Source organism: Patella vulgata, chromosome 6 (assembly GCF_932274485.2).
Source record: "Patella vulgata chromosome 6, xgPatVulg1.2, whole genome shotgun sequence".
Taxonomy (NCBI): Eukaryota; Metazoa; Mollusca; class Gastropoda; family Patellidae; genus Patella; species Patella vulgata.
The window spans coordinates 38,633,170-38,651,327 of record NC_065884.2 but is presented as its reverse complement, the minus strand read 5'-3'; the positions used below and the strand labels follow the sequence as shown (position 1 = coordinate 38,651,327).

At 36.0% G+C, this 18,158-nt stretch overlaps 1 protein-coding gene across 2 annotated transcripts in view; it reads right to left on the bottom strand.

The window, feature by feature from the left end:
* Positions 1 to 7,033: 7,033 nt before the first annotated feature.
* Positions 7,034 to 18,158, bottom strand: part of LOC126825385 (sodium- and chloride-dependent glycine transporter 1) — a 337,837-nt gene continuing 326,712 nt past the window's right edge. For both annotated transcript variants that reach the window (XM_050555001.2, XM_050555002.2), the window contains 3 exons: positions 11,981 to 12,090; positions 8,194 to 8,361; positions 7,034 to 7,781 (listed from right to left, as the gene is read on the bottom strand). In XM_050555001.2, the coding sequence (XP_050410958.1) occupies positions 7,620 to 7,781; positions 8,194 to 8,361; positions 11,981 to 12,090 (440 nt within the window). In that variant the 3' untranslated portion in view covers positions 7,034 to 7,619. The remainder of the gene's footprint in view (positions 7,782 to 8,193; positions 8,362 to 11,980; positions 12,091 to 18,158) is intronic.

Sequence of the window (18,158 nt, the reverse complement as noted above, 5' to 3'; positions counted from 1 at the left end):
TTTTCTGTGTCATATGGTGTCTTAAAGGGACAATAACACTCTTGCTGGCTTGCCCCAGAAAATAAAAAATAGCCTTATTCTAAGTACTAGATGTGTTAGTGTCCTACCTGTTGTGTAAATTATCCATTAAATCCTATTTTACTTGTCCAAAGGGTTCAAAAATATTTTTAAATCCAAGTCACATTTGAAAAGCTTTACGTCAGGCTTTTCAAATCATTTAGTTGAATTTTTCCAATTTTTTAAATTAGGTGTGTTAAGATGAAATTTGTTTCATCAATTAATTGTAAAATTGTAAAATAGTGCAATTTGTTGACCAGAATAAAGATTGGGACATATTATTCAGTTACAACAAGAGTGGTATTGAGCCTTTAATATCAGCTGCATCTCATGTCATGTAGTTATGTCATGTTGTACCATATTAAGAACACCTATATATTTAGGTCTTGTAGTGCCTTAATATGCATGACGACCTATATCTACAGTTTGTTCATTTATATCATCTACACATCGCATTTAGGGATTTACTATGGGTTATATAAACGTATCTTTGTCTTAACAAGGCCTATTTGAATAAATTTTAATATATTTCAGCAGTGACATAAAAAATAATAGTATTGTGATTACTAATAATAATGTGATCAATATGAAATCCTCAAATATACAAGCCTGTGTACAGTCTCTATAATGTCCCATGATAACCAGATATAAAACTAAATATAGTACTTAGTATAAGGAATAAAATAAATTGGCTATTTAAAACCTTTCTATGTGTTTTGGCTGATTGCTAATGCCACATACATCAATAATACTAATAATAAGTGACCCGTGTTGGCAAAATGAGTCGGAATGTGCATAACAAATGAAAATATTGATTTGAATCGAAATTGAGATTTTCGCAAAAATTAGTCTACAAAAATACTATGTATTGACCCAAAAGATCACCAGCAGCTGCCAGGCAAGATACGCCAACATTTCGCAAGAGATGGATAGAGAACAAGCTAAACCAAAGGCGATTTTTCGTACAATCAAGGGAGAGAGAGAGAGAAATGGGGTTCAACGTCCACTCGACACAAACTAGGTCATTTCGGGACTAACATATGGTTCAATTTTATTTCCATAATTCACTTGCGCGTAGGGGTCTTTAGCAGTGGGAGGAAACTGGAGGACCCGGAGAAAGCCCACGAGGTTGGACAGGCGACCCTACTCCTTGTCACGTACAACCAGGGAATCGAAACCACGCCAGTTGACTCAATGACTTACAATCAAAGGAATCAAGATCTTTGGGTTATAAATATGTATTTCAAGTTTTATCAAAATCGGATCAAAATTGTGGCCCCTAGAGGATCAACAACTTTGATATATCATATATTTACCCTATTTGCGTACGAGGGACGGCCATTTTATCCGGCAGTTTTGGTCCGATTTTCACGAAATTGGAACGCAACTGTCATTATGGTGTACCAGTGATATATTCAAAGGTTCTCTTAAATCGGATAAAAATTGTGACCTCTAGAGGAACCACATAAAGGTGTAATGGTGATATATTCAAACGTTTTTTTAAATCTGATAAAAATTGTTACCTCTAAGAGGGACCACAACCTAAAATGCAATTTTTCGTACAATCAGGGGACACAATTCTGGAAGTTACTATCCGATATGCACAAATATCGAAAGGAACCAAGATCTTTGAGTTATAAACATGTATTTCAAGTTTCATCAACATCAGATGAAAATTGTGACCTCGAGTGTCCACAAGCTAAAAACATGATTTTTCGTACAATCAGGGGCCATAATCTATGAAGTTATGGTCCGATATATGCCAATATCGAAAGGAACCGAGATCTTTGGGAGATAGACCTATATTTTAAGTTTTGTCAAAATCGAATAAAAACTGTGACCTGAGTGTCCACAAACTAATTGTGTAAGTCCAGACGGACAGGGGCGACGACAATATACGTTCACATGAAAATGTGGGCGTATTTAAATAGCAATAATGTATTTTAAAACACCTCTATTTGTTATTTGGACGTTTTGTAAGAATACCGTTTTCATAAATCTTTCTTTTGTCTTAAAATTCTCTGCGAAATTAGTCATTTTCTCCAATCGCTGCGGGCTGACTGGCATATCCCCTTATGTATTACTTGGCCTCATTGTGAAGCAGCGAACCTATTGTTATAAATATGATAAAATAGTAGTTTCGATGACCTCATTTTCAACCAATAAAAACGAGTTTTCAAACCCGCACAAAACGTAAACAAACTCGGCTTGTTGCTATCAAGTCAACGTTTAGTATACAAAACATTTAACATCCTGGATTTAGCTGTTCAAATTATCAAAAACGATTGAAAAATCAATATACTTGTTCGTTTCAAGACCTTAAACTCTGCGTAGTCAATTTAGAGTCTAGAGTGTCCACAAGATATTTGAAAGTGAAAAAGAACCATAACTCTGGCAGTAATTATCGGTAATCGTTGAAAATCAATAGGGTTCTTCGTCTCATGAGCATAAACACTGTGTATAAATATAAAATCAATCGGATATTAACTTTAGCCTCTAAGTGTCCACAAGATTTTTCAAAGTGATTAAGGGCCATATAACCCTGGCAGTAATTATCGGAAATCGTTGAAAATAAATAGGCTTCTTCGTCTCATGACCTTAATTATTATTATTACGGTGTATATTTAGTGTGCGCCCTTTCATATAACATGTTCAGTGACAATATAATCATAAAAATCAACAAGATTATTGACATGTTAACGCTTGTATACAGAGTCAGTTAACCAGCGGCTGCCAGGCAGGATACGCCTACATTTTGCAAGAGATGGATAGAGAACAAGCTAAACAAAGATAGGTTGCCAGGCAACGAAACATACGCCCACAGCAGCTAAATCGTCCGGGCAGTCAACAAGTGTTGTCGCATATTTTTACTTTTTTCAGTAATGGAACATTTATAATACACTAAAATCTGATTAGAGCAACAACTCAGAAAACCATTAGAATTTGTTTGGTTTTTATAAAGTTCTGCCCCATGCTAACGTTTTGTATACAAAACTTTTAATACTGTATCATGGATTTAGCTGTTCCAAGTAGGGTGACCCACCATAAATAAATATCTCCATATATCTCGACAATTTCGCCACAATATTTATATATATGCCAAGCCTCAAATCAGTTTCACACAATTATAGTCACTAAATAAACGATCATGTTGTACTTAATAAGCTATGACCATTAATCATCTATAAATAATAGACTGAAAACTGGTTCCATGTGTCGTCCATAACATCCAGACACTTTTGAGTAAAAGATAGGTTACGTGCCCTTGTTTTGAAATTAGTCTCGCTTAACCAGTCTATCGACCATTCTAGGGCTGATTGACAGGTCGGGATAATCAAGACTACTTTTTTACGAAACATAACAGAAAGCTAGAACAAGAAATTGAATTTAGAAATGAGCACGTTAGCTAGCTCAACAATTGTTTTAAGAAGCTTGTAAAAGTAAAATGAAACTACTGCTAGTATGTTCCTGTCTAATCCGAGTGTTTCTGAGATATTATTTGTACTAAACCAAAAGATGCCGCTCTTAACGGTACAGTTAATGATAAAGCGATTTTAAAAAATGAAACGAACGTAATTTCTAAATCTGCTGTAATAACCAAGAAGCTTAATTTCACTGCTATTCAAAATCGTCAACAATAATTTTTTTACGGCTGTAATAGTTGATAGATTTGTAGAGAATTGCACGTGCCATGGCTATTTATAGTATCATACTGTCAGAAAGTTGGCCTCGACATGGCAAATGTGCACGCTTCAGTGGTAGTCTCGAACTATCAGCGGTGGACTGTATTTCTGTAGGTGCGTGGGCCACCCTATTCCAAGTCATAAAAATTCATTGAAAATCAATATACTTGTTCGCCTCAAGATCTTAAACTCTGTGTATCAATCTGAAGTCAATCGGATATTAACTTTGGCCTCTAGAGCGTCCACAAGATTTTTCAAAGTGATCAAGGGCCATAACCCTGGCAGTAATTATCGAAAATCGTTGATAATCCATAGGCTTCTTTGTTTCATGACAAACTCTGGCAGTAATTATAGGAAATCATTGAAAATCAATAGGCTTCTTCGTCTCATGACCTTAAACACTGTGTATAAATTTAAAGTCAATTGAATATTAACTTTAGCCTTGAGAGCATTCACAAGGTTTTTCTAAGTGATCAAGGGCCATAACTCTGGCAGTAATTATCGGAAATTGGTGAAAATCAAGAGACTTCTTCGTCTCATGACCTTAAATACCGTGTATAAATTTAAAGTCAATCAGATATTAACTTTAGTTGATGGATGGACAGGCGTGTCGACGACTATATATGGCATTTCAATGTGGGTGTATAAAAATAAAAGTGGCGATTAAAATTTGATTTTGGCAATAATGTTTTAAGGTATTTGCGCTTCTTTTTCAGAAGTGGCGGAAAAAATCTTAAAATTGTAATCGTATATAGATTGATAATTACGTTGATTGTCAATTACAACCACGTGGCGGTATACTATAAATTAATTGATAATCCGAATCATGTCTTGGATTAATGACTAGTTAATTGATAATTAGCAGAAATCTCTAGATGTTTAGAATTTAGAGGACTGTTCTTGTCCATTCGATACCACTTAAATCATTAGGTCATTTTGGGACTAACATGGCTCAATTTTATTTCAATAATTCACTTGCGTGTAGGCTAGGTGTTTTTAGCAGTGGGAGGAAACTGGGGAACCTGGAGAAAACACTTGAGGTTTGACAGGCAATCAAACTCCTTGTCACGTACAAGCGGGGAATAAAAACTCAAGGACCGACCTTATGATTTCATGCACACACTAGACTCCACCCCCAAATAAATCTAGAAATAACTAATGGAAATGGTTACAATTAAACATACTTACATTATGCAAGAGCTAAATCTAATTATTGCAAGTCTTTATTTAGGCTTCAGATGTCATAGAAATTATAAATTAGATCTTTTTTTACACAACAAGCACAAAATCAACTCTGTAGACCCACGGATGGCTTGGATTCAGCTTGGATTTAAACAGGATTTCATTAATTGATTAAATTTTTAAATGGTGTCGTAAGCGGAAATTAACTGTTACGTTGACGTACAAAGCGAGGCCGCTGTTGAGCGAGGCCACATGTCAGTCAATTTGATTGAAAGTTCGATATATACGGCCTTGATATTATGTTTAGTTGTCGTTAAAATGAGAGTTTGGATGTCGGTATTATATGCTCTTTTGTCAATTGATAAACATCGCAGCTAAAGTCACCCCAATGGATCACTGTTTCCTATTTGTCTGCTTCGGGAGTTACGTAGGCCTACCAGTTACAGTACAAGATTTACACGCAGGCTAACAAGAAGTCGGCTATAATTATGCCTCATTGATTTGGTACATTCCTTTCAAACTTTCACTTCTTATCTATTGAAAGTCTTATTTTTAATTTGTAGTAAAAATAAATGTGATACGAATTGAATTGCAACCCCGTCTCAAACTGAATATGCTAACGGTACCACAGCCATTGAAAACGTTACTTGATAATAGAGATTATGTAGGTGGAATTTACGGCTGTCAATCAAACGATCGGCCATTCTCGGGGACGGTGAAGAGAGTTGACTCCTATTTTTAGTCAAAAATTACAATGGTGATAACTTTGTTCAGAATAAAGTAATTTGACTGAAATTTTCAATATATTCTTCTTTCATCATCTATATTTTAACTGTTATAGCAAGAATGGCCAACTCTCTATTAAAATCTCGCATAATGTATCTTTAAATAGGCGTCTCACTAATGTAAACAATATATTCAAATTTCAAACTAATCAGATAATATATGTAGTCTGTAGAGTGTTCAGAAGAAATTGTGGATGATGGATAACGGCAATGTACAACCACATTTCCAAGTTATGTACAACCACATTTCCAAGTTATTAACGGAAATTGCTGAAATTCGATAGGCTTCTTCGTTTTACTAATTAATTTAACTAATTCATGTAAATTTAATACAGATTGGATGATAACTTAAGTCGTTAGAGTATTCACAAGGATCAACAAAGTGAAACAAGGGCCATAACTCTAGAAGTTATAAACGGAAATAGCTGAAATTCGATAGCCTTTTCCATTTTACTAATGCATGTAAATTTAATACAGATTGGATGATAACTTAAGTCGTTAGAGCATTCACAAGGTTCAACAAAGGTCATAACTCTAGAAATTATAAACGAAAATTGCTGAAATTCAATAGGCTTCTTAGTTTTAATAATTTAAAAAATACATGTAAATCTAATACAGATCGGATGATATTTTTATTCGTTAAGAGCCTTTACAAGGTTCAACAAAGTGAAACAAGGACCATAACTCTAGAAGTAATTAACAGAAATTGTTGAAATTAATAAATAGGCTTCTTGGTCTCACTAATGAAAACAATATATATACATTTCAAACTGTTCAGATAATAAATGTAGTCTGTAGAGTGTTCACAAGAAATTGTGGATGACGGAGGAGACAGGTATATCAAAATAAATGGAAATAAACAATGAAAAAGGCCGAAAATTCTTTTCGAAGAGAATTAAATATTTTGACAGTTGAATTCCATTTACTGTGGCTTCATGCGGCATGTAAAATATACAAGCATACCTATTGGATATTATTGTTTTGAATTACATTATCACCATTAAACGACAACCTAATAACAAATAAGTGGCATGGTTGCTATATGATTTTGTTTTAGAACATACGGACATCTTTAACTTCCTTTTCTGACAAGGGCAATTTCAAACGGATAAAGCTCAGTTGATTTTTGCCCGATTCAAAGAAACAATACATCATTTTGAAGATATTGATGTAGCTAGAAAATTTGAAAATAACAATAACTCCATCTTTAAAATTTCATCATAGCAACTCATTTTGCCAGCACAAGTCACATTTACCAAATAATAGCAAAGCTCCTATATATTCTGTATATCTACCGGTAGTAATACATCATATTATAACACTTCATTTCATACAAGATGGTATTTTACTCAGCTTTTAAAATAATTTGGCATACTAAAAAATTGATACATTTCTTTTGCTATTAATTAATGACGAACGTGATCTTTGGCAAATGCTTCTTTTGTTAAATCCTATATTGGGTTGTATATCACATTGTGCAAGAGAAATATATATCCTCTATATTATAAAAATATCCATCTTCTTGACGAGATCTATCAATTTAACAACTGGTCTTTACTATTGCCCATGGTTATCTCTATCATTCTCAGCCATCTCAATAACAGAAATGTTCCCTGTTACCTTTGAAAAGCAAACACCATCAACCTATGATCATATGTCAGATGAAAATAAAACCGTATATTTTACTGTTTACACATTGATCACCGGAAATTCCAAGGAAGTTTGCACACAAATAAATCAGCTTTCTTGTTTGGCACTCATGAAGTTATACATTGATAATGTAAGGCTTTTCTGTATTTGAACTGTTGCTCGATGATCAAATTTAGAGCAGTATCCAGTGAAAAGGACTTGTCCTCGTCTGGTAATTTTTTTTTTTTTTTTTTTTTTTTAATATCTTTTCTATTAAAATCCTTCATATCTGAGTTTCAAATGGGCTGCCAGTTGGATTAAATCCTGGGTTTGTTAAGGTTTTACCTTTTTCCAAAGTCACACCATCAGAATCATTCAAATCAAACTTGGGAACTTTATGAGCGGGTCCCCATTTTTCTGAGGGTCTCAGTAATATTCGTATTCTCTGTAAAAGAAAAAGAAATAATCCACATTATATTTAAATATGACCACTTGTATAAAATTAATAGATTATGTTTTCAGTATGGTAAGAGCATGGAAGAGTCAGCCACAAATCAGCTAAATTTAACCCAATATTTCCCATTTGGGTTTTAAAAAATGTTTACAGAATTTCTCCAAAAGACTCACCAACCATCAAATACATGGAAGGCCATTTTGCTTCTTGACTAACAATAGGTAAAACAAGAACTCTACACTAATCACAAAGATTGATTGCAAATATCATGGATTGTTCATGGTCAAACTCACCTCCCCCATTACTTAAATGTCCTTGTATATAAGATTTCAATGATTTAGAAGAACTAGCTTGGATAAACATTATTAAGACTTTAATTTGGCCATAAAATAAAGTGACATACCTCCAATAAAGAACCTGGTGTTTTGAGTATATGAGATAAAGCTATACCCAATACAAGAATGACTGGTATAAAAGCCATAACCCAACCTATACATTCAGCCCATAGTGGATATTTTTTACCGGCATATTCCATAGGTGAATACTGAATCCAATTAAAGAACAATAAAAACTGAAATAAGAAAATATTATATTTGGTTAAAAACATAGGTTGCCAGGCAATGAAACATGCCCACAGCAACTATATCGTCCGGGCAGTCGACAAGAGTTGTCGCATATTTTTACTTTTTTCGGTAATGAAACATTTATAATACATTAAAATCTGATTAAGAGTAACAACTCATTAAGTAATTATCTTAAAACCATTAGAATTTGTTTGGTTTTTATAAAGTTCTGCCCCATGGTAACGTTTAGTATACGAAACTTTTAACATCCTGGATTTAGCTGTTCAAGTCATAAAGATTCATTGAAAATCAATATACTTGTTCATCTCAAGACCTTAAACACTGTGTATCAATTTAAAGTCAATCTGATATTAACTTTAGCCTCTAGAGCGTCCACAAGATTTTTCAAAGTGATCAAGGGCCATAACTCTGGCAGTAATTATCGGAAATTGCTGAAAATAAATAGGCTTCTTCGTCTCATGACCTTAAACACTGTGTATAAATTTAAAGTCAATCGGATATTAACTTTAGCCTCTAGAGTGTCCACAATTGCTTGTGGACGTCCAACCACTGGCCGGATGGACGGGGGTAACAACAATATACGACCACATTTCAATGTGGGCATATAAAAAACAAAGACAGTCTATCATTTTTTTTTTTACTTGAGGAAGCAAATGATTACATTTTATACTATTCAAAAAAAGTAGGGGATATTTGATTTTGGGGGCATAATACTAAAATATGCATATGACTATGAAAAAAGTCACTATAGAACCTAACAGAAGAAACATTTCCAGTTACATGTGACGCCCAAGCGCACCAATAGCTACCGCATGGAATGCAGGTGATGCTTGGGATCATCATGGGGGTCCAACCCAAGATTTGCACGACTCTGACTTTGAATGTTACAGTCATTGTGGCATTGAATTCCAGGGTGGAAACATCAGTTTAATTGTTTTAGTGACCAGAAAACAAATTTTGATATGCGTCGGCTAACCCAAAATGAAAGGTTACGTGCCCTTGGCATGCTACAGATCGGCACAACACAGGCGGTTGTGGCGCGGACGATGAATGTTTCTCAGTCTGTCATAAGCAGGCTATGGTCCAGATACCGTGATACACAATCTGTACAGGACAGACCACGCTCAGGTCGACCAAGGGCGACAACTCAAGCCCAGGATCGATTTATCCGTACCTTGGCCTTGAGAAATCGTGTCATCACAGCAAATCAGATCAGCGCTCGTCTTCAAACAGACACTGGTGTGAGAGTGAGTGGCCAGACGATTCGGAATCGACTGCATAGGGGTCACCTTCGCGCCCGACGTCCTCGCGTGATCCCTTGTTTGAGAGATCATCACATTCAGGCAAGACGTCGTTGGTGTAGGGATCGTCAACACTGGGATAATCGACGCTGGAGCAATGTGATGTTTTCAGATAAGTCAAGGTTCACTGTTGATTTTTTGGACAGACGTAGGAGGGTGTGGCGTCGTCGAAACGAGCGCTTCCAAGACGTTAACGTCATCAGACATGATCGATTTGGGGGTGGTTCTGTTATGGTGTGGGGAGGCATCACTGTTGCTGGAAGAACGGCTTTACATGTTGTTGCAGGGCGTGTTACAGGCCAGTACTACCGGGACAACATCTTGGCAGTCCATGTTGTGCCGTTCGCACGACGTCATGGCCGCCGTTTCATCTTCCAGGATGACAACGCAAGATGTCACAGGGCCAGGATCGTTACAGGTTACCTCCAACAACAGAACATCACCACATTACCTTGGCCAGCACTGAGTCCCGACCTCTCCCCCATCGAGCATGTCTGGGACATGCTTGGACAGAGGTTACGTCAACGTCAACAACGTCCTGCCAATGTCCAAGAACTTGCTGCTGCGTTGCAACAGGAATGGGACAATCTGGACCAAAATGACCTTAGACGTCTCATTAGGAGTATGCCACGTCGGATCAATGCTTGTTTGGCAAACAGAGGAGGATTTACCCGTTACTGACTTGGTTGTGATGCTGTGGTAACTTTGCTGTTTGACCCCGGGTATTTGACCCGGGTATCATTTTACCCTTATAATGGTCAGTCTGTGCCTTACTTAGTCTAACGATCATTTGGAATAAATCGATGAATGTGAACTTCATTTCATTTTGTCATTTGTTTCTTCGTCAGTTTCATTAGGTGACTTTAATAACACTTAAAAATCAAATATCCCCTACTTTTTTTGAATAGTATATAAACCATTGTCTGTCTATATTAGCCTGATTGGTGCAGAAAAGTAGGATGTTAAAACCGATTTCATTTTATAAATTATTGTTAATACATCATACCAGTATATTGTTGTTGAAAAGTCAAAAGGTCATATCCGAGTTTTGCCAAATTGTACAGGAGAGCCAAAAGATAGGTTGCCAGGCAACGAGAAACATATGCCCACAGCAGCTAAATCGTCCGAGCGGTCAACAATGGTTGTCGCCTATTTATTCCTTTGTAGGTAATTGGGGGGCCTTTACAAGACGGTTCCATACAGATCGGATTAAAATTTTTGTCGTTTGAGGGTTTACAAGGTTTTACAAACTGAAACAAGGGCCTCAACTTTGGAAGTAGTTTACAGAAATTGTTGAAATTTGACAGGCTTTTTCGTTTAACTAATTTAAATAATGCACATAAATTTCATACAGATCGATTGATCACTTTTGTCATTCAAACATTCACAGGGTTCACAAAGTAAAACAAGGGCCATACTCTAGACATAATTGACAGAAATTGCTGAAATTCAATAGACCTGTTTCACAAATTTTAATGATGCATATAAATTTCATACATTTTGGATGATGACTTTCATCAATCGAGCATTAACAAGGTTGAACAAAGTGAAACAAGGGCCATAACTCTAGAAGTAATGATTGTAAATTGTTGAAATTCAATAGGCTTCGTGTTTTCACTATTTTAAATAATGTATATAAATTTCAGAAAGATCGAATGCAAACTTTTAACGTTAGAGCGTTTACAAGGTTCAATAAAGTGAAACAAGGGCCATAACTCTAGACGTAATAAACGGAAATTGCTGAAATTCAATAGGCTTCTTTGTTTCACTAATTTTCACAAGGTTCAATAAAGTGAAACAAGGGCCATAACTCTAGACATAATAAACGGAAATTGCTGAAATTCAATAGGCTTCTTTGTTTCACTAATTTAAAAAATGCATATAAATTTCAGAAAAACCGATAATAACTTTTGGCATTAGAGCGTTCACAAGATCCAACGAAGTGATATAAGGGCCATAACTCTAGACGTAATAAACGGAAATTATTGAAACTAAATAGGCTTCTTCATCTCACCAATGTGAACAATATATATCAATTTAAAAACAATCGGATCATAACTTTTGGCGTTAGACCATTCACAAGAAATTGTGGACGACGGATGGGGGCGACGGCAATATACGTCCACATTTCCATGTGCATGTGGGCGTATAAAAATGCATAGATGTTAAGAATAATGATATCGTACAGAAATGTCCTGTATGGGATGGAATATTTCAGACCAATTGAAATAGAAATTAATAAAGGTAATTTTCAGTTTCAAGTAATAAAATATAAATAAAAGAATGTTTTTTTTAAAAAACATACCAATAAGGTGCCTGGTGTAAGAAATTTCCAGAAAAGTTTAAAGAAATTGTGCCAATGTCTGCTTTGTACACCAATCATTTGCTCAATATCCTGAAGAAATCTGTCGGCACCTAAATGAAAAAGGTTATCATTAAGTCCAACAAATAGTAATAATTAACTGTCCAATAAATGGTAATAAATAATAGGCCAATAAATAGTAATAATTAACAGTCCAATAAACAAGCCAATAGCCAGGTCCATTCCCCTGCCGAAATCCCCAAAATAGAAGCATCAACCAATCAAATTGCTTATCTCTGCTTACCCTAACCAGAAATTTCTCAAAAAATTACTAACCAGTATTCGTTTTCATATCATACCTGACCTTCAAACCCAGGAATGGTAGCCGCAACAAAGTTTTCTATACGTTATTAGCAATCAATGCCAAGCATTAAATAGCCTCAACTGATTGACAAATTAATTGTTTTACAGTATTTATTAATCTCATCACTCCATAAACAAAGTCTCAAAAGAAAAGAAGTTGATGTGATGAAATAACATTACCAGCGGTTGCCAGGCAAGATATGCCCACATTTTGCAAGAGATGGATAGAGAACAAGCTAAAGAAAAAAGCGAGTTTTTGCATAATCAGGGGCCATAATCCAGGAAATTATGGTCGGTCTAAAATGCGCGAATATCGAAATAGACTGAGATATTTGGGATATAAAGATATATTTTAAGTTTCATCAAAATCGGATAAAAATTGTGACTTCTAGAGAGTCCACAACCATGGTATTACATACTTTTTATTTGTGTACAAGGACTCAGGAGTGGCCATTTTGTAAGGCAGTTTCGGTCCGATTTTCAAAGTCAACCGCCATTAGGGTGTAATAGTGATACATTTAAACGCTTTTAAAATTGGATAAAAATTATGACCTCTAGAGGTTCCACAAGCTAAAAACGTGATTTTTCGTACAATCAGGAGCCATAATCAAAATTGTGGCCTCTAGCACTCTAGGGGTCCACAACCTTGATATACCATATATTTACACTATTTGAGAACAAAGGGCGGCCATTTTATCTGTCAGTTTTGGGCCGATTTTCACAAAATTCGAACTCAGCCGTCCTTAGGTTGTAACGGTGATATAATAATAATATGATTATAGGGTCCACAAGCTAAAAACGCGATTTTTCGTACAATCAGGGGCCATAATTCAGGTAGTTACGGTCCGATATGCGCGATTTTTAAAATCGGATAAAAAGTATGACCTATATATATATACGGTTTTTAAAATCGGATAAAAATTGTGACCTGTAGAGGGTCCACAATACAGGAAGTGCGTGAATATCGAAAGGAACCAAGATCTTTGGGATCTAAACACATTTTTTAAAGTTTCATCAAAATCGGATAAAAATTGTGACCTCCAGGACCTTGGTATTACATAATTTTGTGAAATAGCGGACCGAAACTGCCCAACTATATGTCCACTCCTTCAACGCGAATAGTGTATAATATGTAATACCAAGGTCCTGGACCCTCTAGAGGTCAAGACTTTGGAATATAACAACTCTGCTTGTAAATTGGTGTAGATTTTCATTAGGTGAATGTCTTAATTGAGTTCAATGATTAACATTTTCCGCTAAAGCTAAGCAATTTCATTGGTCGAAACGTTAGAACAAGATAACTTTGACTCTAACTGATGGAGAGTGATGAAATTTTCACTACCATGTACTTCAAAACCATGACAGAGTTCAACCGTGAACATTTTCTGCTAGAAAAGATAATCAGTTTGATTGCTTGATACTTTTCAAATAGATAAATGTGCAATTAATTAGTATGTGTCATCTATTTGTTTTGGGATTTTGCTGGGGAACATCAGCCTCACTATAAATGGTCCAAAAAGTTCACCAATCTTTGAAAAAAAGTCGAAAAGTCGTTATATTACTAAGAAACTTTTAATGGTATGAGGGAGGTAAGTATTCCTAAACAAAATGACATTGGACTACCAATTATTTACTTAATATCGTTAAATATCTCATAATGGCCCTCTAATTTTCCTTTCTTTTAAAAAGTGTCCAATGGATCTTTCTGAAACTTCTGGTACAGGAAGTTAAGTTCCCATACCACTTGATAAATCTATCCCGACAATGATCTGTAAACCGGAAGTAGTGGAAAGAATATCCTATATTTTGAGAAAATAAACAGTAAAAAAGTGGTACTCTTGCGAAAATCGTGATTTCACCGTCGGGTATCAACGGATCAATACAACTAAAGTATCGTTTGGTAGCTCGATGAATGGGCTATTTATGAGACTCTTCCTGTCTGATTCCCGAAAGCCGGTTCAGTGCTGCTCGCAGGTCTAGTTTATTATTGAATTCACAATCAGAATGTGACGTTGCTGTGTACATGACAACGAATAAACGAGTTCCTGACATTACCAGTCAGGAGGATCTTCTATTTGCCCCCCCCTCGGAATATGTTGCCCGCACCACCTTTTTAAATGACACATATTTTTTTTCTATTTGTACCGTCTTCTGTTATTGTTTTTCGTCAATATGATTATCGCTATATATGTTAAAATATTATGTATGGGAATTGTTGTACTAGTGAATGAATTGTAATCTATTGCCGGTATTGGATTTGTAATTAGCAGTTAAAGCTGTAGGGGTAAGTCAGAATACGGGAATGCCTTACTCAGCTCAATAATATACAATCAGCTATTCAGTGTTCACGCATCATTTTATAATTTACTTATCAACAAACAATCACAAGACAAAAACCTAGTACAGACATTGACATTATAGAATCTATACGGCATCCGATTAATCAGCACAACTTCGAATCAGTTATTATCTGGCTCTTGCAATTTATTTCTAATCGAGATAAGATTGAATTTTGGTCTTCGGCTAACTCGGTTCTTCGCTTAACTCAGATAAAATTGGTCAGTCCACTTAGATCCGACTTATGCGAAATTTACTGTACTTCACTTGTAAGAAGAAGTCCATAAAAATAATCCTTATCACTGTATTCTTTGCAACACGTGCTTGGACCTAGAACTGTAATTAAACAGAATAGTCATAATAAAACACACACGTTTTGTTTTTTCACGCGAGATGCCACTGGTGAGAAATGTTAACCGCTTATGTCATGATGAGAGCCAATGGTTTCACGTAACATTCAGTTGTGCCCCTTATTTTAACTCTTCATTTCTTTCGTCTTCTCTGTTTCTAAGTCAAACACCTACTTTCCCTTTGTTATTTTATCAAGGAATTTGAAAAGGAAATGTCTGAAAAGGAGATTTTTAATTTCCCCAGGGTAAAAAAAAAAAAAAAATTGTATTCAACCAACACTGCCTGAGACCATTAAAAAATTACGAAATCAGAGTCCAAAGGCATTTACCATAACAACGGCAGTTGCGGTTCACTTATTCAGTGACATGCGCCCCATCGCAACAGTTGAATCATCGTCATTCATCGATATGCTCCACGCGAGGCCGAAACAAAATATAATTTACCCTCCTGAAATACATTTCGAAAAGTTATACCTAAAATGTATGAGGACACCAGATTGAAAGTTAAATAAGAACTGGAGAAGACCATACACATTTCTGTCAAGACTGATTGTTGCACTTCAAATGTAACACAGTCTTACATGACGGTTACAGCCCATCTCTTGCGGTACTGGACCATGACAAATTTTGTTTTGCAAACCTGTGAACTGCCCGTTCAGCATACGGCCGATCATTTACAGGAGGCTCTAAATGAATCTTTTAATGAATGGGGGATAACATCCACATGCATTGTCACCGACAACGCGTCAAACATTGTAAAGGCTTGTTCAATATTTGACATTGACACAACTAAACACATCGGATGCTTCGCTCATACTTTAAATCTAGTTGTGAAAATGGGTTTCGGTTCTAGTAGACATTTTTCAAACTCACTATCAAGGTGTCGACAAACTGCTGCCTATTTGAAACGCAGCGTTGTTGCCATGGATATATTGCATAATGAACAACAGCGAATGGGCTATCCAAAGCACCAACTTATACAAGACGTCGAGACCCGATGGAATAGCTCGTATGATATGCTTGAGCAAACTGTGCCACTACATGCAACATTTACCGGTACTGCCATAAAAAAAGAAGCGCGGTCATTGTTACTGAACAGTAACGAACTGAAGAGGCAGTTGCTTTCTTAAAGGGAATGAAAGAGGCTACGGAAATCGTCTGTAATGAAACTTTACCAAGTGTCTCAATGATTCTCCCTATCATCTGTAAACTTAATCTTCACTTACAAAGCAAGGAAAATGACAGCCCTCCCGTCAAAGATATGAAGACTGCCATGAGCGAAAACCTATTTAATAGATGCCAGGTCTCTGATGTACGGCGTGGCCTTGCAGCGTCAGTCATGTTGGATCCCAGATATAAGCAGATTAACCCATAAATGCATAACCATTTTTTGTTCCCAAACCCCTTTCGTGCATAAGCCTAATTCTTGGCATTGAGACGGAAATTGGTGCTAAATACAAAAATGAGGAAAAAAATATTTTCTGACAATGACAACCCTACAAAGTATATATATTTAGAAAGAGTATAAAAAGGGCTTTCTGAATCTGTAAAGAAAATAACGGAAATATTTTTTACATAAGTGTAGGTGGAGGTAGAATTGACAACTTGAAATCAGGAAAAAAAAAAAAGTTCCCACTTCTGAGTGCAATAAAAAATATTTATTGATGCAGAATATTAGAAATGAAGTATGCTGCTTTTAGAGGCATCTCTTTGGTACACAATACAGAATTTTTTTTTTTAAAATATCCAATAACTTTACAACAGCAGTGGGAGGAAACCGTAAAAAAATGAAGAAAAAACAAGAGGTTAGACAGGCGACATCATCATCCGAGTCACTACTACATTTTGTACACTCATCAAACCATAGATTATGATCAAACACACTGAACTGCAGCACAAATATCTACTATTTCTATGTGAAGCAAAAAAAGGGACAAAAAAATGCTATTTTTTGTAAAAAAAACAACACAAAAATACACACTCTGTAGCGTAATCCAACTCACACAGTATTCCTTGGCAAATGAATGGGATACTGTACAAATCATGTCTTAAATCGGCGAAAATTTTACTCAAAACATTGCCAGGATGGCCATGCTGGATTTAGACAATGGCGTCCAAAGGGGATTTCCCGTGGAACCGCCTTTAGCGCGGTAAATTCAAACTGTTAAAAACGATACGGGAAATTTCGTAGCCATGCAATTTCAGCCTTTGTTTACTCTACGGCGTAGACCATAGCCATGCACTTATGGGTTTAAGCACTGGTATCACGTCATTTGGGACTCAACATAAACGACATTTGGGACTCAGTTGACGACGTTTGGGAGAGAGAGAAATGGGGTTTAACGTCCACTCGACACAAACTAGGTCATTTCGGGATTGACATATGGTTTAATTTTATTTCAATAATTCGCTTGTGCGTAGGGGTCTTTAGCAGTGGGAGGAAACCAGAGGACCCGGAGAAAACCCATGAGGTTGGACAGACGACCCTACTCCTTGTCACGTACAACCGGGGATTCGAAACCCCGCCAGTTGACTCAATGACAGGCTTTATGATACAGCACGCACGTGCTAACCATTCGGCCATCCAACCCCCCACGACGTTTGGGACTTGATTGGCGTCAATTGGGACTCAACACAAACGACAATTGGGACTCAATAAACGACAGTTGGGACTATTTATTTATGAGATATATAGAACCAACTGTCTTAGTTGTCTTTCGTTTTATTTAGTTGATCGGCGATTGTTGAGACCGTGATTAACACTGCTAGTTCTCCTTTGTTTTGTTTTATCTGCGAGTATAAAACTTCTCCTTTGTTTTGTTTTACCTGCGAGTATGAAACTTGACAATAATATATTTTTGAAAATTTGTGTATATTTAGTAATACTTCGTTGTTTTTCTTTTATCAAATAGTAAACGAGCTTGATTGACCGACCACTGCTAATGTTTTTTCGTGAAACGGCATAACTGCAATCAACACACGGCCGCCATTCTCGATGATTGACAACTCACGTTTTTCCTCATCCACCAAAGAATAGTTAGGTTTCTTTGAACATACTGCAATAACATCGGGATTATCAGTTAATCAGCTTTAATTATCCCACTTTGATCGTTGCCATTTCTTATATTTTC